Source organism: Dunckerocampus dactyliophorus, chromosome 9 (assembly GCF_027744805.1).
Source record: "Dunckerocampus dactyliophorus isolate RoL2022-P2 chromosome 9, RoL_Ddac_1.1, whole genome shotgun sequence".
Classification (NCBI taxonomy): domain Eukaryota; kingdom Metazoa; phylum Chordata; class Actinopteri; order Syngnathiformes; family Syngnathidae; genus Dunckerocampus; species Dunckerocampus dactyliophorus.
Window position 1 is genome coordinate 19,162,359 of NC_072827.1, and position 22,141 is coordinate 19,184,499.

Genomic DNA, 22,141 nt, shown 5'->3' on the forward strand with positions numbered 1-22,141 from the left:
TTCTTTATTTTTCCTTGATGTTTATCAGATCCACCAGGGCCTCCTTCCAATCCTAGGATTACAGACACCACTAAAACATCTGCAACCTTCAACTGGGGCCGACCCCACTATGATGGAGGACTGGAAGTGGAGGGATACATAGTCGAGTATAAAAAGGAAGGGCATGATGACTGGGAGACTGAGACAGAGTACCACCTCAAGGTTACTGAATATGTTATTGGTAAACTGCAAAAGGGAGGCAGATACCATTTCAGAGTCAGAGCCGTGAACTCGGAGGGAGTTGGTGAGCCTGCAGAAGTTGAAAAAGTCACTGAACTGATAGACCAGGAGTCTGTTCCAGACTTTGAGCTGGATGCTGAACTTCGGAGAACCCTGGTAGTCAGGGCCCGTACATCAATCCGCATGTTTGTTCCCATCAAGGGGCGCCCTGTTCCTGAAGTCACCTGGAGTAAAGATGACATCAATCTGAAAACCTGCGCACATATTGACACAACAGAGTCCTACACTCTTCTGGTCATTCCCGACTGCACTCGATACGATGCTGGAAAGTACAACCTGTGCCTAGAAAACGTTGCCGGAAAGAAGACAGGCTTTGTGAATGTAAAGGTTTTGGACACACCAGGGCCACCGGTTAATCTCAAACCCAGAGAGATCACCAAGACAAGCATAATCCTTCAGTGGGAGATTCCCATCATTGATGGTGGCTCTAAGATTCACAACTACATTATTGAGAAGAGAGATGCCACAAAGAAGGCATACACTGTCCTGATCACCAAATGGCAGAAGTGCTCTTTTAAAGTACCTCATCTAGAGGAGGGAGCTTACTATTACTTCCGTGTCTCTGCTGAGAATGACTTGGGTGTAGGTGAGCCCGCTGAAACCCCTGAACCAATCAGGGTCTCTCAAGCCCCGTCTGCCCCTGAAAACTTGTATGTCACTGATATTACTGCTGACAGTGCCAGTTTGGCATGGACCAAGCCCCTGCATGATGGTGGTAGCTTGATCACAGGATATGTCATTGAGACTCAAAAGAAGGACACTGACGAGTGGTTCCATGCTGCTGCCATCAAAGCTTTGGACTACACTGTACCAAATCTGACGGAGGGAGCAGAATATACTTTCCGCATAATGGCAGTCAACGCTTCAGGTAGAAGCGATCCTCGTGAGAGCAGACCTACAGTGATCAAAGAGCAAACATCAAGTCCTTCCTTTGACCTTCGTGGCGTCTACCAGAAGACAGTCATCGCCAAGGCCGGGGACCGTGTTAAAGTGGAGATTCCAGTCCTTGGAAAACCCAGACCTGTAGTTTCTTGGAAGAAAGGTGACACTGTGCTAAAAGAGACACAGCGGATTAACACTGAAACCACGTCAACATCAACCATCCTCAACATCGGTGAGATCAGAAGGAATGATGGAGGCCAGTATTCAATGACAGGAAAGAACATGCTGGGCACAGTCACCGAGACAATCACAGTGGTAGTCCATGATATTCCAGGTCCTCCCACTGGTCCCATCAAGCTGGATGAGGTATCATGTGATTATATTCTCATGTCCTGGGAAGCTCCAGAAAATGATGGAGGTGTTCCCATCAACAATTACATTGTTGAAATGCGGGAGACCACTGGTACTTCCTGGGTGGAGTTGGCAGCCACAGTGATCCGGACGACATTCAAAGCAACTCGGCTCATCACTGGAACTGGTTATCAGTTCCGTGTAAAGGCCCAGAATAGATATGGCATTGGACCATCCATCGTCTCTGATCAAGTGGTGGCTGCTTATCCATTTGATGTGCCAGGGCAGCCAGGAACCCCTGCAGTCACATCTTTCAATAAGGATGCGATGACTCTGAGCTGGAACGAACCATCCTCTGATGGAGGCAGCGCTATACTGGGCTACCACATAGAAAGAAAAGAGAAAAATAGCATTCTGTGGCAGAGGATAAGCAAAGCTCTTGTTGTTGGAAATATCTTCAAATCAACAGGCCTGGTTGATGGAATTGCATATGAGCACCGTGCTATTGCTGAGAACATGGCTGGTCTCAGCAAACCTAGCAAACCCTCTGAGGCTATGTATGCTTTGGACCCAGTGGACCCACCAGGCAGACCTGTGGCACTAAATATCACAAGACATGAGGTGACTGTTGCATGGACTAAACCAGAGGCAGATGGAGGATTTTCCATCACTGGATACACCGTGGAGAGGAGAGAGTTGCCAAATGGCCGGTGGCTCAAAGCTAACTTCAACAACATTCTAGAGACAGTTTACACAGTCAGTGGTCTGATTGAAGATGCTGTTTATGAATTCCACGTATTTGCTCGGAACTCAGCTGGCGCTGTAAGCGCACCCTCTCAGCCGTCAGAAGCAATCACATGCAGAGATGACATTGAGGAGCCCCGGCTTGATGTTGACACACTTTACAGTAGCAATGTTGTTGTCATGGCAGGAGAGGTGTTTAAACTGGAGGCCAATGTGACAGGCCGGCCGATCCCATCACTTGTATGGACCAAAGAAGGGAAGGAGCTTGAAGACACAGCTAAGTTAGAGATAAAGACTTCTGATTTCCACACAACTCTGATAACCAAAGACTCTTTGAGAAGGGATGGTGGTGCTTTCACGCTGACTGCCAGCAATCCTGGTGGCTTTGCTAAGTTCACATTCAATGTCAAAGTTCTCGATAGACCTGGACCACCGGATTCCTTGAGTGTTACAGACATAACTGCAGAGAAATGTGTTCTGAACTGGCTGCATCCAACACAAGATGGTGGTGCCAAGATTGAATATTTCATCATTCAGAGGCGTGAAACCAGTAGGTTGGCCTGGACAAATGTGGCCACAGACCTTCAGGCTAACAGGTTCAAGGTCACAAAGCTTTTGAAGGGCAATGAGTACATCTTCAGAGTAATGGCCGTTAACAAGTATGGTATTGGTGAACCCCTGGAGTCTCAGCCTGTCATCTGTGCCAATCCCTATGTTCCCAGTGATCCTCCATCACAGCCTGAAGTGACAACCATTACCAAGGACTCAATGGTTGTCTGCTGGGAACGCCCTGAACATGATGGGGGCAGCAGAATCAACACTTACATTATTGAGAGAAGGGACAAGACTGGATTGCGCTGGGTCAAGTGCAACAAGAGGACTGTAACGGATCTTCGATTCAAGGCCTCTGGCCTCACACCAGGTCATGAGTATGAATTCAGAATATTTGCAGAGAACAATGCTGGTCTAAGTCAGCCAAGTCCCTCAAGTCCATTCTACAAAGCCATGGACACAATCTTCCAACCTGGACCTCCAGGAAACCCCAGAGTTCTTGACACAACAAAGTCATCTATAACGCTTGCTTGGAATAAGCCTGTCTATGATGGTGGTTCTGAACTCACTGGCTACATTGTGGAGACCTGCCTACCCGAAGAGGATGAATGGACAATTCACACTCCTAAGAAGGGATGGACAGCCACCTCATTCACCATCACTGGCCTGAAAGAAAACCAAGAGTACAGAATCAACATCTGTGCCACCAATTGTGAAGGTGTAGGAGAGCCTGCTGCTGTTCCTGGGACCCCAAAAGCTGAAGATAGGTTACTACTCCCTGAAATTGACCTTGGGGCAGAGCTCCGTAAGGTAGTCTGTATCAGAGCCTGTAGCACTCTCAGACTCTTTGTCCCAATCAAAGGCAGACCAGCACCTGAGGTAAAATGGTCAAGAGAACATGGAGAGTCCCTGGACAAAGCTAACATTGAAATCACACCATCATTCACCACTCTTCAAGTTGAAAATGTTGACAGGTTTGACGGAGGTAAATACATGGTTACTGTGGAAAATGCATCTGGAAGTAAGACAGCTTTTGTTAATGTTAGGGTGCTCGACACCCCTGGAGCACCTCAGAACCTTGTCATCAAGGAAGTTACTAAAGATTCAGTGTCACTCATTTGGGATGCACCTTTAATTGATGGTGGCTCCAGAATCCGCAATTATGTTGTGGAAAAGCGCGAGTCAACCAGAAAGGCCTATTCGACAGTCTGTGCAAACTGCCATAAATCCAGTTGGAAAGTTGGAGACTTGGAAGAAGGAAAAATGTACTTCTTCAGAATCCTGGCTGAGAATGAATATGGCATTGGCCTCCCAGTGGAGACGTTTGACCCGGTGAAAGTGTCAGAGAAACCTTTGCCTCCAGGAAAAGTGTCTCTCCGTGAGGTGACCGGTACCAGCGTTACACTAACCTGGGAAAAGCCCGACCATGATGGTGGCAGCAGAATCAGTGGCTATGTTGTTGAGATGCAGGGTAAAGGCAGTGAAAAGTGGACCCAGGTAATGGCAGTAAAGACTAATGAGGCTGTTGTAACTGGTTTAACTCAGGGAGAAGAGTATATGTTCCGTATCTCAGCCACCAATGAAAAGGGAGTTAGTGATCCACGCCCTCTAAGTGTGCCCGTGGTAGCTAAAGATCTGGTTATCCCACCAACATTTAAATTGGCTTTCAGCACATTTAGTGTGCTAGCTGGAGATGATCTGAAGATAGATGTACCATATATTGCCTGTCCCAAACCTACTGCAATTTGGTTCAAAGATGGTGTTGCCCTTAAAGAGACGACAAGAGTTCATGCTGAAAGCGCAGACAAAAACCTTCTTCTGGTCATTAAGGAGGCTTGCAGAGATGACGTGGGTAAATATTCTATCAAACTGACTAATACAGCTGGAGAGGCGACTTCAGACATCAGTGTGGTTGTTCTAGATCGGCCAGGCCCTCCAACTGGCCCCATCAAATTGGATGAAGTCAGTGCTGACAGTGTGATTTTGTCTTGGAATCCACCAGAGTATGATGGTGGTTGTACCATCAACAATTATGTTGTTGAGAAGAGAGACACGTCTACCACCAACTGGCAGATAGTATCAGCTACAGTGGCTAGGACCACCATCAAGGCTGTGCGTTTGAAGACAGGATGTGAATACCAGTTCAGGATTGCTGCAGAAAATCGATATGGGAAGTCCACAGTGCTGCTCTCTGAAACCGTTGTGGCTCAGTATCCATTTGAGGTGCCCAGTCCACCCCGTTCAGTTGTTGTTCAGTCAGCCACAAAGGAGACCATGCTGGTTGTATGGGACAAACCTAGCAGTGATGGTGGAAGTAAAATCCTGGGCTACCACTTGGAGCTCAAAGAGAAAAACAGCATTTTGTGGGTGAAGCAGAACAAGCAACTTATTCCAGAGCCCAGATTCAAAGTTGTTAGCCTCGAGGAAGGCATTGAATATGAGTTTAGAGTTTATGCTGAGAATATTGTTGGCGTAAGCAAAGCCAGCAATGTGACTGAACTGCATGTAGCCAGAGACCCTTGTGACAGACCAGGAAAGCCAGAGGCAGTCATTGTAACCAGAAACCAGGTTACCTTGCAATGGTCCAAACCTGAGTATGATGGTGGCATAAAAATCACTGGGTATGTGGTGGAGAAAAAGGAAGGAGCCAGCCGCTGGATGAAGGCCAGTTTCACAAACATCATTGACACTTGCTTCGTTGTCACAGGTCTCACTGAAGATCAGATTTATGAGTTCCGTGTCATTGCCAGAAATGCAGCAGGAGTCAGCAGTCAGCCCTCTGATTCTACTGGAGCTATCACTGCAAAGGATGAAGTAGATCCACCCATAATTGACCTGGATGCTAAGTATTCCCAGGCTGTTGTGGTAAATGCTGGGGAGACATTCAGGCTTGAGGCAGCTATCAGCGGCAAACCTGTACCCACTGTACACTGGCTGAAGGAGGGCCAAGTCATTAGTGAAGCAGCACGCCTTGAAGTCAAGAACACAGACTTTTTGCCCTGTCTTGTTGTTAAAGAAGCAATTCGTGTTGATGGGGGTCAGTATACTTTGATGGTAAAGAATGTTGGAGGAGAGAAATCTGTTAACATCAATGTCAAAGTTCTGGACAGACCAGGACCACCTGAAGGACCCATTTCAATCTATGGTGTCACAAATGAGAAGTGTTCTATTTCCTGGAAACCACCTTTACAAGATGGAGGCAGCGATGTTTCCCATTACATTGTTGAAAGGAGAGAGACTAGCAGACTGGTCTGGACTGTAGTTGAACAAAAGGTTCAGACTCTGAACCTGAAGATCACCAAGCTTCTTCCTGGTAATGAGTACATCTTTAGAGTGATTTCAGTAAACAAATATGGAGTAGGTGAGCCTCTGGAATCTGAGCCCATGATTGCCCGAAATCCATTTGTCACTCCGAACCCACCAACACAGGTAGAGGTCTCCACAATCACCAAAGACTCTATGGTGGTGACTTGGGAAAGACCAAGTAATGATGGCGGAAGTGCCATTCAAGGTTATATTGTTGAGAAACGTGACAAGGATGGTGTTAGATGGACCAGGTCCAACAAGCGCACCGTGAGCGAGCTCCGCTTCAGAGCTACAGGGCTCCTCGAAAACCACAGCTACGAATTCAGAGTTTCTGCTGAGAATGCCGCGGGTGTTGGAACGCCCAGTCCTCCAACAGCATACTACAAAGCTTTGGATCCCATTTTCAAACCAGGCCCACCAAATAATCCCAAGGTGGTTGACACATCAAGGTCAACTGTTTCCCTTACCTGGGGTAAACCCATCTATGATGGTGGCTGTGAGATTCAGGCCTACATTGTTGAGGCATGCAATGGTGCATCAGATGAGTGGTTCATGTGCACTCCTTCCACTGGAATCGCAGACACACAGTTTATGGTGACAAAGCTTCTCGAGAAGCATGAGTATCAGTTCAGAGTGTGTGCCATCAACAAAGTTGGTGTTGGTGAACATGCTGACGTTCCAGGAAAAATCACTTTGGAAGAGAAGCTTGAGGCGCCAGATCTTGACCTGGATGCAGATATGCGAAAGATGATCAATATTAGAGCCGCAAGTACTCTCAGGCTTTATGTTCCTGTGAGAGGTCGTCCAGCCCCTGAAGTTAAATGGGGCAAAGCTGATGGTGAGATAAAGGAAACAGCCCAAATTGACAATACAGATAACTATGCTTTACTTGTGATTGAGAATGTGGACAGATTTGATAGTGGCAAATACACCCTTACTGCAGAGAATGCCAGTGGAGTGAAGTCAGTCTTCATCAGCGTCAGAGTCCTAGACTCCCCAAGCCCTCCAAGTAACTTTATGGTTAAAGAGATTACCAAGAATGCTGTCACACTCACATGGGAACCTCCATTACTCGATGGTGGCTCAAAAATTAAGCATTATATAGTCGAGAAGCGCGAGAGCACCAGGAAGGTTTACTCTCCCATCGCCGTCTGCAATAAGATGACATGGAAGGTGGAACCTCTCCCAGAGGGTGGAATATTCTTTTTCAGAGTCCTGGCTGAGAATGAATATGGTGTAGGTCTGCCTGCTAAAACCACAGAACCAATTAAGATTTCTGAGAAGCCCCAGCCTCCTGGTAAAGTCAGTGTTGTTGATGTTACACATAGCACTGTAACCCTGAGATGGGAGAAGCCTGAACATGATGGTGGTAGTAGAATAAGTCACTATGAAGTTGAAGTTGCACCTAAAGACAGCGAATCCTGGTCTGTGTGTGCTAGTGGGAAGGCAACTGAGGCAATGGTGACTAACCTGCTTAAGGGGGAAGAGTATCAGTTTAGAGTTGTTGCTGTCAACGACAAGGGCAGAAGCGACCCCAGACAACTGGCTACCTCAGTTGTCGCAAAGGACCTTGTGATTGAGCCTGCTGTTAGACCTAAAGTAAGCAGCTATAGTGTTCAAGTGGGTTATGACCTCAAGATAGAGGTGCCAATTGCTGGTCACCCAAAGCCAACCATCTCTTGGACCAAGGACGGAGCTGCCCTCAAACAGACCACAAGAGTCAATGTCACAGATTCTGCACGGCACACCACACTTACTATAAAGGATGCCACCAGAGAGGATGGAGGCATGTACAGTATTAGTGTTGCCAATGACCTAGCATCGAAGGAAGCTACAATTGAGGTTATCACCTTGGATAAACCTGGGCCACCTACAGGCCCTGTTAAGTTGGAGGATGTTAGTGCTGAGAGCATCACACTTACATGGGAACCTCCTACGTATACAGGTGGTTGCCCAATATCCAACTATGTTGTGGAGAAAAGAGATACAACCACAACCAACTGGGTAGTCGTGTCTGCCACCGTGGCAAGAACCACACTCAAAGTGGGCAATCTCAAGACAGGCGCTGAATATCAATTCCGAATCTACGCTGAAAATAGATATGGAAAGAGTTATGCAATTGATTCTGAGCCTGTTTTGGCACAGTATCCCTTCCAAGAGCCTGGGCCCCCAGGTACACCAATTGTATCTTCATACTCTAAAGACTACATGGTGGTTGAGTGGCACAAACCCCCATCTGATGGAGGCAGCACTATCTTGGGCTATCATCTTGAAAGGAAAGAGAAGAACAGTATTCTTTGGACCAAGATTAACAAAACTCTAATCCAAGACTGCAGGTTCAAATCCACTCCTTTGGAGGAAGGCATTGAGTATGAATACAGAGTCTATGCCGAGAACATTGTTGGCATAGGAAAGTGCAGTAAAGTCTCAGAGGTTTATGTGGCCCGTGATCCATGTTATCCTCCTGGCTGTCCAGAAGCAGTGATATTGACCAGACACTCTGTGAAGCTGAGGTGGACACCCCCAGAGTATGATGGTGGAAGTTTAATTACCGGTTACATAGTGGAGAAACGCGATCTCCCTGAAGGAAAGTGGATGAAGGCCAGTTTTGCAAACATCATGGAGCGTGAATTTACAGTTACTGGCTTGACAGAAAATAGTAAATATGACTTCAGAGTCATTGCAAGAAATGCAGCTGGTGCTATCAGTAAGCCTTCTGAGAGCACGGGATCCATCACAGCTATAGATGAAGTTGACCCACCCAAGTGCGAGACGGATGCCATGTACAACCAAACCCTTGTCATTAATGCTGGGGAGACATTCAGTCTGAAGGCCACTGTCAAAGGAAAGCCCATTCCCACGGCTCAGTGGTTTAAGGGGGATGCTGAAGTGGAAAACTCGGCTAGAGCTGAGTTAAAAAATACAGATTTTAAGGCTCTTCTTGCTGTGAAGGATGCCATCAGAGTGGATGGTGGGCAGTATACACTAGTACTTACTAATGTGGCAGGAAGTAAGACTGTCCCATTCAGTGTGAAAGTTCTGGACAGACCAGGTCCTTCAGAGGGACCTCTTACTGTTAGCAATGTCACTGAGGAGAAGTGTTCACTGTCTTGGCTTCCACCCAGACATGACGGAGGCAACAGTATTTCTCACTATGTTATCCAGAAGAGAGAGACAAGCCGCCTGGCATGGACTGTGGTCTCCAGTGACTGCGGCGCCACTATGTTCAAAGTCACCAAACTTTTGAAGGGCAATGAATACATTTTTAGAGTCATGGCAGTCAACAAATATGGCGTTGGTGAGCCCCTGGAATCAGCACCAGTTATCATGAGAAATCCATTTGTCCCTCCTGGCTCACCTCAGGAGATTGAGATCACCAATATTACCAGGGACTCTATGACTGTCTGCTGGAATCGACCAGAGACTAATGGAGGAAGTGAAATCGTTGGATATATTGTTGAAAAGAGAGACCGTGCAGGGGTGAGGTGGACCAAGTGTAACAAGCGCAGAGTAACAGACTTGCGTTTTAGAGTGACAGGATTGACTGAGGACCATGATTATGAATTCAGGGTGTCTGCTGAGAATGCAGCTGGCATAGGTCAGCCAAGCCCAGCCACTCCTTACTTGAAAGCCTGTGACCCCACTTTTGAGCCAGGCAGTCCCACCAATGTTCATGTCACTGACACTACTAAAGACTCCATAAGTCTGGCCTGGAACAGGCCAATCTATGATGGTGGCTGTGAAATTCAAGGTTATGCTGTTGAAATCACAAAGGCTGATGAGGAGGAGTGGACAATTTGCACACCACCCTCTGGAGTAAAGGCAACCAAGTTTACCATCACCAAGTTGATTGAGCATCAGGAATACAAAGTGCGCATCTGTGCCATCAATAAGCTTGGCATTGGGGAGCCTGCCGAAGTCCAGGGCACAGTGACACCTATTGATAAAATGGATGCTCCAGAGATGATTCTAGATTCAGAACTTCGAAAGGGAATTGTGGTTCGTGCAGGAGCCCCGCTGAGGATTTGCATTCCATTTAAAGGTCGTCCTACACCTGAGATTAGCTGGGCCAAGGAGGATAGCGAACTGCCTGTGAAAGCTCAAAAAGAAACTGGAGAAGATTACACCCAGCTCTGTATTGACATTTGTGACAGATATGATGCTGGAAAATACATCCTTAATTTAGAGAATAGTGCTGGCACCAAATCAGCATTTGTATCTGTCAAAGTTCTGGACACTCCAGGAGCCCCTGTGAATCTCACAGTAAAAGACATTAAACGGGAAAGTGTCACCCTGACTTGGGAGCCCCCTCTTATTGATGGCGGCGCAAGGATAAAGAATTACCTAGTTGAAAAACGTGAGTCCACTAGGAAGGTTTACTCTTGTGTTGACAACAAGTGCACAAAGACAAGCTACCGAATTACTGGCCTCACAGAGGGAACAGTCTACTATTTCAGAGTTCTTGCTGAGAATGAGTTTGGTGTAGGACAGCCAGCTGAGACAGAAGACTCAATTAAGGCCTCTGAGCCTCCTCTATCCGTAGGTAAAGTCACTTTAACTGAAGTTACTAAAACAACTGCCTCACTCTCCTGGGAGAAACCAGTCCATGATGGAGGCAGTAGGATTATTGGCTACTACATTGAGATGCAACCTTTGGGCTCGGAGGAATGGGTGGTGGCAACCACAGTCAAAACCTGTGAGGGCACTGTCACAGGTCTTAGTGCAGGATATGAATATCTTTTCAGAGTGTCTGCCTTCAATGACAAGGGTAAGAGTGACCCAAGGGCTCTTGCTGCACCAGTCATGGCAAAGGATTTGACAATGGAGCCGGGCTTCAAAATAAGATTTAACACTTACAGTTTGCAGCATGGTGAAGATTTGAAGATTGACATTCCAGTGATTGGGCGTCCAGTTCCAACGGTGGAATGGAAGAAAGAAGGACAGGCTCTTAAGGAGACAACCAGGTTAAACGTATCTAGCACACCCACATCTACAAAGCTGTACATCAAGGATGCAAATAGGGAAGATTCTGGCAAATACACTATTACAGCAACCAGCAATGTCGGAACTGCGACTGAGGAGATTACTGTTATAATTCTCGACAAGCCAGGCCCACCCACGGGTCCTGTGAGGATTGATGAAGTGAGCTCAAATTATGTTACTCTATCCTGGGAACCACCAGGGTATACCGGAGGCTGCCAAATTAACAACTACATTGTAGAGAAGAGGGACACTACCACAACAGCTTGGCAGATTGTGTCTGCAACCATTGCCAGGACAACCATCAAGGTCAGCAATCTGAAGACAGGAGTTGAGTATCAGTTCAGAGTGTCTGCTGAGAATAGATATGGAAAAAGTTCTGCTATTGTCTCGGCTTCTGTCATTGCTCAGTATCCATTCAGTGTGCCTGATGCCCCAGCAATGCCTATTATTACCGCTGCAACCAAAGACAGTATGGTTGTTGAGTGGAAGCCTCCTGCAAACAATGGTGGCAGTCCCATTCTGGGCTATCATCTGGAAAGGAAAGAGAAGAACAACCTCTTGTGGATTAAACTCAATAAGCTTCTCATCCCTGATGCACGTTTCAAGACCACAGAACTGGAAGAGGGCATTGAATATGAATTCAGGGTTTATGCTGAAAACATAGCAGGACTGAGTGTAGTTAGCAAAGTCTGCGAAAGCATGGTAGCTAGGGATCCCTGTGACCCACCAGGTACTCCAGAGGCCATTGAAATAACCCGGAACCACGTGACACTCCAGTGGACACGGCCCCAGTACGATGGAGGCAGCGTGATAACTGGTTATATGATTGAAAGGCGGAAGCACCCTGATAACCGCTGGATGAAGGCCAGCTTTACCAACATCATTGACACACAGTTCACCCTCACTGGCCTGACCGAGGACTGCATTTATGAGTTCAGAGTTGTTGCTAAGAATGCAGCTGGTATTTCCAGCAGTCCTTCTCAAAGCACAGGAGAAATAACTGCCAAAGATGAAATTGAGGCTCCAGAAGCAACCATGGATTCTAAGTTTAAAGATCTGACAGTTGTTCATGCAGGTGAGACGTTTGTCATTGATGCAGACTACACTGGCAAGCCTCTTCCTGAGGTTATATGGCTGAAGGAGGGAAAGGAGATTGACAAAACCACCCCAAGAATGGAGATCAAGACAACACTTACTCGTTCCATCCTCACAGTAAAGGACTGCATCCGAATGGATGGGGGCCACTTTGTTCTTAAACTTGTGAATGTTGGTGGAGTAAAAATGATCCCGGTCAATGTTAAAGTTCTGGATAGACCCGGCCCTCCAGGTGGCCCGCTCGAGGTCAAAGGGGTCACAGCTGAAAAGTGTTATCTGCATTGGAATCACCCCTCACAAGATGGTGGCGCGAGTATTTCTCACTATGTAATTGAGAAGCGAGAGACTAGTCGTTTGTCATGGACTATGGTAGAGCCCAAGATTCAAGCCATCAGTTATAAAGTCACAAAACTGCTGCCTGGAAATGAGTACATCTTTAGAGTGACAGCTGTTAATAAATATGGTGTTGGTGAGCCACTAGAGTCTGAGCCTGTAATTGCTCGCAATCCCTTCACTACTGCAAGTCCTCCATCCACTCCAGAAGCCAGTGCCATCACCAGAGACTCCATGGTGCTCACCTGGGAAAGACCAGAGAGTAATGGAGGAGCCGAGATTGAGGGATACGTCCTTGAAAAACGTGACAAGGATGGCATCCGATGGAGTAAATGCAACAAGAAGAGACTGACAGACTTGAGGTTCAGATGCACTGGTCTCACAGAGAGCCACTCGTATGAATTCAGGGTGTCTGCTGAAAATGCTGCTGGTGTCGGGAAACCCAGTGCACCCACTCAGTACATCAAGGCATGCGATGCCATTTACCCGCCAGGACCTCCAAATAACCCTAAGGTCAGTGACCATTCTAGTACCACCACCTCCTTAAGCTGGTCCAGGCCTATATATGATGGTGGAGCACCCATCACAGGTTACATGGTTGAATTTAAGGAGGCGTCACTTGATGAATGGGTGATTTCCACACCACCCACTGGTGTCCAGGCTACTAACTATACCGTAAAAAAACTGAAGGAGAATGCAGAGTACAACTTCCGTATTTGTGCTTTTAATTGTGAAGGAATGGGTGAGCATGTGGACCTGCCTGGGTCCGTTATTGCTGCTGAAAAGCTGGAAGCTCCTGAAATTGAACTGGATTCAGATCTGAGAAAGATGGTTAACGTCCGTGCCACTTCTACCTTGCGTCTGTTTGTCACAATTCGAGGGAAGCCAGAGCCAGAGGTCAGATGGTCAAAGGCAGATGGCAGTCTGAATGAGCGTGCCCAGATTGAAGTGACAAGTTCCTATACAATGTTAGTGATTGAGAATGTGGACCGATTTGATACCGGCAAATACGTACTAACCCTTGAGAACCTGAGTGGGTCAAAATCAGCTTTCATAAATGTCAGAGTTCTGGACTCACCCAGTGCCCCTACTAATCTTGAGGTCAAAGATGTAAAAAGAAATTCAGTCTCTCTCTCCTGGGAGCCTCCTCTTATTGATGGCGGAGCTAAGATATCTCACTATGTTGTGGAGAAGAGAGAGCAGAAGAGAATGGCTTTCACCAGTGTATGCACAAATTGTGTGAGGAACTCCTACATCATCTCGGACCTACAAGAGGGAGGTCGATATTATTTCCGTGTGCTGGCTGTGAATGAACTTGGTGTAGGTCTGCCTGCCTCTACAGAGCAAGTCAAAGTTTCTGAAGCTCCTTTGCCTCCAGGTAAAATTATGCTGGTAGATGTGACTCGTCACACCGTCACTCTTTCATGGGAGAAACCAGATCATGATGGTGGCAGCAAGATTACAGGCTATATTGTGGAGATGCAGCCCAACGGAGAAGATAAATGGAGTTTGTGCAGTGAAGTCAAAGCACTGGAGGCAACTATTGATGGTCTCACAACAGGAGAGGAATATTCTTTCAGGGTCACTGCAGTCAATGACAAGGGCAAGAGTGACCCCAAGCCTCTAGCTACCCCTGTGACTGTGAAGGATATCACAGTAGAACCAATCATCAACCTACTGTTCAACACATATAGTGTTAAAGCAGGCGATGACCTTAAGATTGATGTTCCATTCAAAGGCAGACCGCAGCCTGAGTTGATCTGGAAAAAGGATGGGCATGTGCTGAAGCAGACAACTCGAGTCAATGTTCTCACTTCCAAGACCTCATCTAAAATTGTCATTAAGGATGCGACCAGAGAGGATGTAGGAAAGTACGAGATCACCCTTACTAATGCAGTGGGCACTAAAACAGCTGAAATCTCAGTTGTAATCCTGGACAAGCCAGGACCACCCAGTAACATCAAGGTGGACGAAGTGAGCGCTGAATTTATATCTCTGTCTTGGGACGCTCCAACCTATGATGGCGGATGCCAGATTAATAATTATGTGGTGGAAAAGAGAGACACAACCACAACCGCTTGGCAGATTGTGTCAGCCACTGTTGCCAGAACATCAATTAAAGTGTCCCGTCTCATTCAAGGAACAGAGTACCAGTTCCGTATTGCAGCTGAGAACCGATATGGCAAGAGTCCTGCCATAGACTCTACTCCTATTGTTGCTCAGTATCCATTCGAACCTCCTGGCCCTCCCATCAACCTCTGTGTTTCCCATGCCACCAAGACTTCCATGCTCGTTGTTTGGGAAAGACCTGCCAGTGATGGTGGAAGTCCCGTTATTGGTTATCACATGGAATGCAAAGACCAAAGCAGCATCCTTTGGACTAAAGTCAACAGGGGTCTTCTGGCTGAGAGACAGTTTAAAATGACAGGCATTGAAGAAGGCTTGCTGTATCAGTTCAGAGTTTATGCAGAGAACATTGCTGGCATTGGCCCAGGTACTAAAGCCAGTGACCCAGTGGCAGCCAGAGATCCATGTGAACCTCCATGTAACCTTAGGGTCACCAACATCACAAGAACTTCAGTCTCCCTCTTCTGGGAGAGGCCAGAGCATGATGGTGGAGCCAGGATTACTGGCTACATTGTTGAGCGTAAAGAGCTTCCAAATGGCCGGTGGCTGAAATGCAACTTCACCAACCTGCACGACACCCATTTCGATGTCACAGGCCTCACAGAAGATGTCCAATATGACTTCCATGTTATCGCTAAGAATTCTGCTGAGTTGTTAAGTGCTCCTTCAGAGAGTACTGGACCTATCACAGTCAAGGATGACGTGGATCCACCCACAATTATCTTGGAAGAAAAGTTCAGACAGCTGGTTGTCATTAAAGCCGGAGAAGTCATTAGAATCGATGCTGAAACCACAGGTCGCCCACTCCCTGTGGTCACATGGTCTAAAGAGGGAAAAGAAATTGAAGCCAAGGCCAGATGTGAAATCACCACCACGAATTTCACAACTACCCTGCTGGTAAGAGATGCCATCAGGAGGGACTCTGGTCAGTATGTCCTGACACTGCACAATGTGGCAGGAACAAGGTCTGTTGCTATCAACTGCAAGGTTCTGGATAGGCCTGGACCTGCTTCGGGGCCCTTGGCTGTGTCTGGCCTGACAGCAGAAAAATGTACCCTGACCTGGGGCCCCCCTCAGGAAAATGGTGGTGCTGAGATTATGCATTACATTGTTGAAAAACGTGAGACTAGCCGCTTAGCATGGACTCTTGTCCACGGTGACATGAAGGCCACCACCTGTAAAGTGACCAAGCTTCTCAAAGGAAATGAGTATATCTTCAGAGTTAGAGGAGTCAACAAATATGGGGATGGTGAGGCCCTTGAAAGTGAACCAACAAAGGCCATGGATCCATTCACAGTCCCTGCAGCTCCAGCTAATGTGCAGGTCACCTCGGTTACAAGTGAGGCAATGACTATCTGTTGGGAAAGACCAGTTGTTGATGGCGGCAGCAGCATCGCTGGGTATGTCATTGAAAAGAGAGAGAAGACCGGACTTCGCTGGTGCCGTGTTAACAAGAAACCAGTTTATGACCTTAGAGTCAAAGCCTCACACCTTCGTGAGGGTTGTGAATATGAATACAGAGTTTTTGCAGAGAATTCTGCTGGCCTCAGCGCTCCCAGCATTCCCTGCCCCCTCACCAAAGCCGAAGATCCGCAATTCTTGCCTTCACCACCTGCTAAGCCTAAAATCATTGATTCGACGAAGACCACAGTCACTCTGTCCTGGAATAAGCCATTGTTTGATGGTGGGGCACCTGTGACTGGTTACAGAGTGGAATACAGAAATACTTTGGATGATGAATGGATAGTTGGGGTCCAGAACACCAAGAATACTGAATTTACTGTTGTGGCACTGATACCTGGTGCAGAGTATATCTTTGTTGTCAAGTCCATCAACAAAATTGGTTTGAGTGATCCCAGCCCAGAGTCAGACAAACAGGTGGCCAAGGAAAGAGAAGAGGAGCCAGTTTTTGACATTAGCAATGAGATGAGGAAAACTCTGATTGTGAAGGATGGTAGTTCATTCACCATGACAGTGCCCTTCAGAGGCAAACCCATCCCCAGTGCTACTTGGAGCAAGCCTGATGTTGACCTAAGGGTCCGTGCTGTCATTGACACCACAGACACCTTCACCTCGATCACTCTGGAGAAAGCCAGTCGCAACGATTCTGGAAAATACACTGTTACCTTATCCAGTGTGGCTGGTACTGCCGCCTTGACCCTCAATGTCAGAGTTCTGGATTCTCCCGGCCCTCCATCTTGTGTAGAGATCAAGGATGTGACCAAAAACTCTGCTACTGTGACGTGGGACACTCCTGAAAATGAAGGAGGTGGACCAGTGAAGAACTATCTGGTTGATATTCGTGAGGCCAGCAAGAAAGGATGGACTCAGTTGACCAGTACATGTCACAGGCTGACATACAAGGCATCAGACCTGCAGGAGGGTGGAGTATACTACTTCAGAGTGACTGGCGAGAATGAGTATGGGGTAGGAGTTCCTGCTGAGACCACAGAAGGAACCAAGATCACAGGTATTACACTTTTTAGAAAGCAATCCTTCACAAGATGTTTATATAGTTTTGATAATACAACACATTATTGTATTTCTCCAGAAAAGCCAAGCCCACCACCCAAACTTGGTGTGACCGATGTGACCAAAGAGAGCGTATCCCTGGCTTGGGCCAAACCTGAACAAGACGGAGGCAGCCGGATCTCTGGATACTTGGTGGAAGCTTTGGAGAAAGGCCAGGAGAAGTGGGTCAGGTGTGGTGTAACCAAGTCAATCCACTACACAGTGTCTGGTCTAAGGGAGAACATAGAGTACTTCTTCAGAATCAAAGCTGAGAACTATGCTGGATTCAGTGATGCCAAGGAAATGGTCACCCCAGTGTTAGTCAGAGACCAGCATGGTAAGTTGTGTTGAAGACCTAAGACATTGTTTTGTTTCAAACATATATTGTATTTACATGTATTTCACAAAGTTAGAGGTGAGACCTTGGGGGTATTCTGCAAAGCGAGTTCAGTGTGAGTGGAAAGCCTTGTGTGTTCAGCAATGGTAGCTCTCTTTTAAAGCCACTGGATCACCATGGTAACTTTGGCAAAGCTCATAGCCTGGTCAAGACCAGGTTATGTTCAGGCTTTCAGCTTAAAATCAGCTAAGAAAATACCACTGTTTCCACAACTAAATCTGAGATGGCGTCACCATTTATTTAGAACCTACGAGGTTCCCGAGGGGACATGGAATTTTTTTTTTTTTAAAGAGCATTCCCTGATGATATTATCCATCTATAAGTGAAATTTTCAGCCGAGGGAATACACCAGATATGCTCACGCAAGCACTAGAAATAAAATGCAATATGAAATATTAATAATTAATGTTAGCAGATGTAAATGTCATAGCGGTCCTTGCATGAGTACTCAACCTGTCTTCTTATATTACAATATTTGCTGGAGGAATAAACACTCCCGAGGCATCAATCGACTGCATATAAACACTTTATTTTATTATAAAAAGGAAAAACATTTAAAAAGTCGCCGCAAAACACGTCACACACAAAACACGTCACACACAAAACACTGCCATCTAGTGATCACAACGAGATATAGTAGATTAAAACACTTAAAGAATTTATAATATAAAAAATGAAAGTTGTTTTTGTAATGTATTTAGTTTTAAATGGATTAGTGTTAATGTGTCAAAGTTGTGCAATGTTGAGCGCTTATAAATGAAAACACTAGTAGGGTAGAGTTTTTATAATCAGTGTTAACTTGTGCATTCACACGCTGCATGCTGGAATGCCAGTAGTCCTCCCTTGCTCTATTGGCAGCGAAAGTGTTGCTTTTAGCAGTCATAATCTTTTGCAAACTCCTCATAAAGCTCCATAATAATTACATATTCATTTTTTGTAAAATACACTGGCTGGGATTGGTTCACTTTTCAGAGGAAGTAGAATAATATAACGTCAAACACCCCTTTTATGTGAACGCGCACTTAGCACAAAGCCGAAAACAGGACTTGACCAAGTAAGTTGATAATAACCGTCATGGAACCAATTAAGTCTGATTGCAGATATTAGGTTTTGTCGAGTTGCATCTTGAGCACAAAGCCTGGGTTTGTGGAGCCACTTTCGCCATATACCCCCATTGTCTCCCTCTCCAGTTTCGTCAGCTTTAATGGTAAAATGCATACAAATTGGATCAACAGACCACTGTGTGAATTTGGTGTTCATGTATTCTATTAAACTCAGTGTTCCACCTTTCTTTTTTTTATCTATTTCTTGAAGAATCTCCTGAGGTTGTTATGAAGAACTACCCTCATAACACAGTATACGTTAGAGCTGGCTCCAACCTCAAATGTGAGATTCCACTTATCGGCAGGCCATTGCCTAAGGTGTCTCTCTCCAAGGACAATGTGCTGCTCAAGTCAACAATGAGGTTCAACTCCGAGGTCACTCCTGACAGCATCAAGATCACATTGCGCGAGAGCATCGCAGGAGATTCTGGACGTTATGATATTATTGCATCCAACTCTAATGGAACCACCAAGTCCTTCATCAACATTGTGGTTCTGGACAGGCCCAGCATTCCCCTGGGACCTTTGGAGCTGTTTGATGTCACAGAGGACAGCGTGAGCCTGAAGTGGCTCCCACCGGCTTATGATGGTGGCAGCCCCATCACAAACTACATCCTCCAGAAGAGAGAGACCACTACAGCCAACTGGACAGATGTCTCCTCTGCTGTCGCTCGCTGTACCATGAAGATCATGAAGCTTACAACAGGCCTGGAGTACCAGTTCAGGATTAGGGCTGAGAACAGATATGGAGTCAGTGAGCATATTGACTCACCACCTGTCACTGTCAGCCTTCCTTATAGTAAGTGGTTATGGCCATTGACTCAGTCTAATCTCAACATTTTCTTTTTTTTTAAATATTAACAATAAAATTACCCTCATCATTCTGCAGCTGTCCCTGAAGCTCCGTCGACTCCAGAGATCACTGCTGTGACCAGGGAAACCCTCACAGTTGCTTGGAAGGAGCCCAAGTCAGATGGAGGCAGCGATGTGTTTGGTTACCATCTCCAGATGAAAGACAGGAATAGCCTCCTGTGGCAGCGAGTGAACAGAATGGTGATCCGTGCCACACACTTTAAGGTCACAAACATCCACGCTGGTCTCATTTATGAGTTCAAGGTGGCAGCTGAGAATGCTGCTGGAGTCGGTGAATTCAGCACGGTTTCAGATGCAGTACTGGCTATTGATGCCTGTGGTAAGTTGGTAGAATTGAAACAGTGTATATTGTGTCCAAAACAGTCACTTATGAGGGCTGACGATCTTTCTGCAGAGCCACCCACCAATCTGCGCATCAGTGATATCACCAAGAACTCCATTAGCCTTGACTGGCAGAAGCCCAACTATGATGGAGGCTCCAAGATCACAGGCTACATGGTTGAAAAGAAGGAGGGAGTAAATGGAAGGTGGTTCAAGGCAAACCTCACCGATATCACTGACACCCGCTACACTGTGACTGGCCTAACCCAGGATGAGACCTATGAGTTCAGAGTGATGGCCAAGAATGCTGTTGGCTCAGTGAGTAATCCGTCCATGACAGCTGGACCCGCCACATGCGTCGACACTTTTGGTACGTAAAACTCAATTGAGAACAAAATACTCTTTGTCCATGTTTACACAATAAAAACATGTATGTGGACTCTTGCTGTTTAAGCTCAACCATCCATTTTTGTAACATGTAATGCAGGTGCTCCAGAGATTGAAATACCTCCAGAGTACTTAAACGAGGTGAAGCACAAGGCAGGCTCAAACATTGAACTTAAGTTTAACATCACTGCCAAGCCTGCTCCCACCATCGAGTGGCTGAAGGATGGAAGAGAACTCAAACCAAGCGCCCAGCTCTCCTTTAAACACACATTTGAGTCCACAAGTTTGTTCTTGAGGGAAACAGCTCGCCTGAATTCTGGCACATATGAGGTCAAGGTGAAGAACTCCCTGGGATCAACTTGTGCCCTTGTCAGATTGCTTATCCAAGGTACTTAAAAATGTGTTCCTTTGAAAAACAACAGCATGTTTCAAATGAAGCAATCCTCACTGTTGATCGCAAAATGAATTGTCCCGTCCTTCCAATTTCTAGACAGGCCAGGGCCTCCTGATGGAGAGATTCAATTTAAGAAGGTCACAGCTGACAACATCACAATCATGTGGTCTCCTCCTGCTGATGAGGGAGGTGCCATGGTAACACATTACATTGTAGAAAAGAGGGAGACCAGCAGAGTCATGTGGTCCATCGTCTCAGAGAAACTAGTTGACTGCATTGTGAACGTGCCCAGGCTCATCCAGGGCAACGAGTACATCTTCAGAGTCCGAGGTGTCAACAAATATGGCATCGGAGACCCTCTGGAGTCTGAGGCCATCATTGCCAAGAATGCCTTTGGTAGGAAACAACATATTACCTTCATACCTTTTATTTTAATTTCATATATCAACAGAATAAATAATACTAGTGGAGCACATAATGTTACAAGATGTATGAGAGATCACCTCATTTAATATGATCACCTGATCGTTTTGACAGTGCCTCCCAGTGAACCATCCAAACCTAAAGTCACCATGATCACCAAGTCAACCATGACAGTAATTTGGGAAAGACCAGCTCTGGATGGAGGCAGTGACATTGATGGATACTACCTTGAGAAAAGGGAAAAGAAGAGTCTGCAGTGGTTCAAGGTCAGTTTAGGGATTAGTCCTATGATTCAAGATTCAAGAGAGTTTTATTGTCATGTGCATGGTAAAACAGCAGTTATACCATGCAATGAAAATCTTATTCTGTTCATTCATATGCTTCTAATCAGTTGTGACACCTGCAAAGATAATGGCTGATCATCTTTTATTGTGAAGGTGGTGAAAGGCACTATCAGAGACACCAGGCAGAAGGTCACTAACCTTGTTGAGAACAATGAGTACCAGTACAGAGTATGCGCGGTCAACAAGGCTGGAGCCGGAAACTACTCTGAGGCCTCTGATCTCTACATGGCCTACGACCCGATAGGTATCTTCTGAACTTCTCATGACGTCTTCTAAAGCTTTTATGACCACATAATGAACGCTGAAAATTTCAGTTGCACTGCTACCTAATAGAAATTATGTTTATTTCTAGATCTTCCTGGAGAACCATCCAAACTGCGTGTGGTAGACTCCACAAAGACCTCAATCACTCTTGGATGGGAGAAGCCTGTTTATGATGGTGGCAGTGAAATCACACACTACGTTTTGGAGCAAATGAACACAGAGGAAAGAGAATGGGTGACGGTCAATCCGCAGGTTAAGACCTGCGAGTATGTGGTGTCTCATCTTAAACCTGCAACATACTACTTCTTCAGAGTGTCGGCTGTCAATTGCAAGGGCAAAGGAGAGGATATCAAGATGTACCAGCCTGTGCAAGCCAAAGATATCTTGGGTTTGTGTCCTCATAAGTCATCCCACGTATTTCTAGATGCTAAGTTCTGCATGTGTCCTTATTTTTATGTTTGTACAATCAACA

General features: G+C 46.1%; 1 protein-coding gene across 1 annotated transcript in view; it reads left to right on the top strand.

The window, feature by feature from the left end:
- Nucleotides 1-22,141, top strand: part of ttn.2 (titin, tandem duplicate 2) — a 195,375-nt gene that overhangs the window by 149,474 nt on the left and 23,760 nt on the right. The window contains exons 215-224 of the mRNA XM_054786449.1: nucleotides 29-17,122; nucleotides 17,204-17,500; nucleotides 18,875-19,462; nucleotides 19,553-19,855; nucleotides 19,931-20,227; nucleotides 20,345-20,632; nucleotides 20,735-21,034; nucleotides 21,176-21,327; nucleotides 21,499-21,649; nucleotides 21,758-22,057. Coding sequence (XP_054642424.1) covers nucleotides 29-17,122; nucleotides 17,204-17,500; nucleotides 18,875-19,462; nucleotides 19,553-19,855; nucleotides 19,931-20,227; nucleotides 20,345-20,632; nucleotides 20,735-21,034; nucleotides 21,176-21,327; nucleotides 21,499-21,649; nucleotides 21,758-22,057 — 19,770 coding nt within the window. The remainder of the gene's footprint in view (nucleotides 1-28; nucleotides 17,123-17,203; nucleotides 17,501-18,874; nucleotides 19,463-19,552; nucleotides 19,856-19,930; nucleotides 20,228-20,344; nucleotides 20,633-20,734; nucleotides 21,035-21,175; nucleotides 21,328-21,498; nucleotides 21,650-21,757; nucleotides 22,058-22,141) is intronic.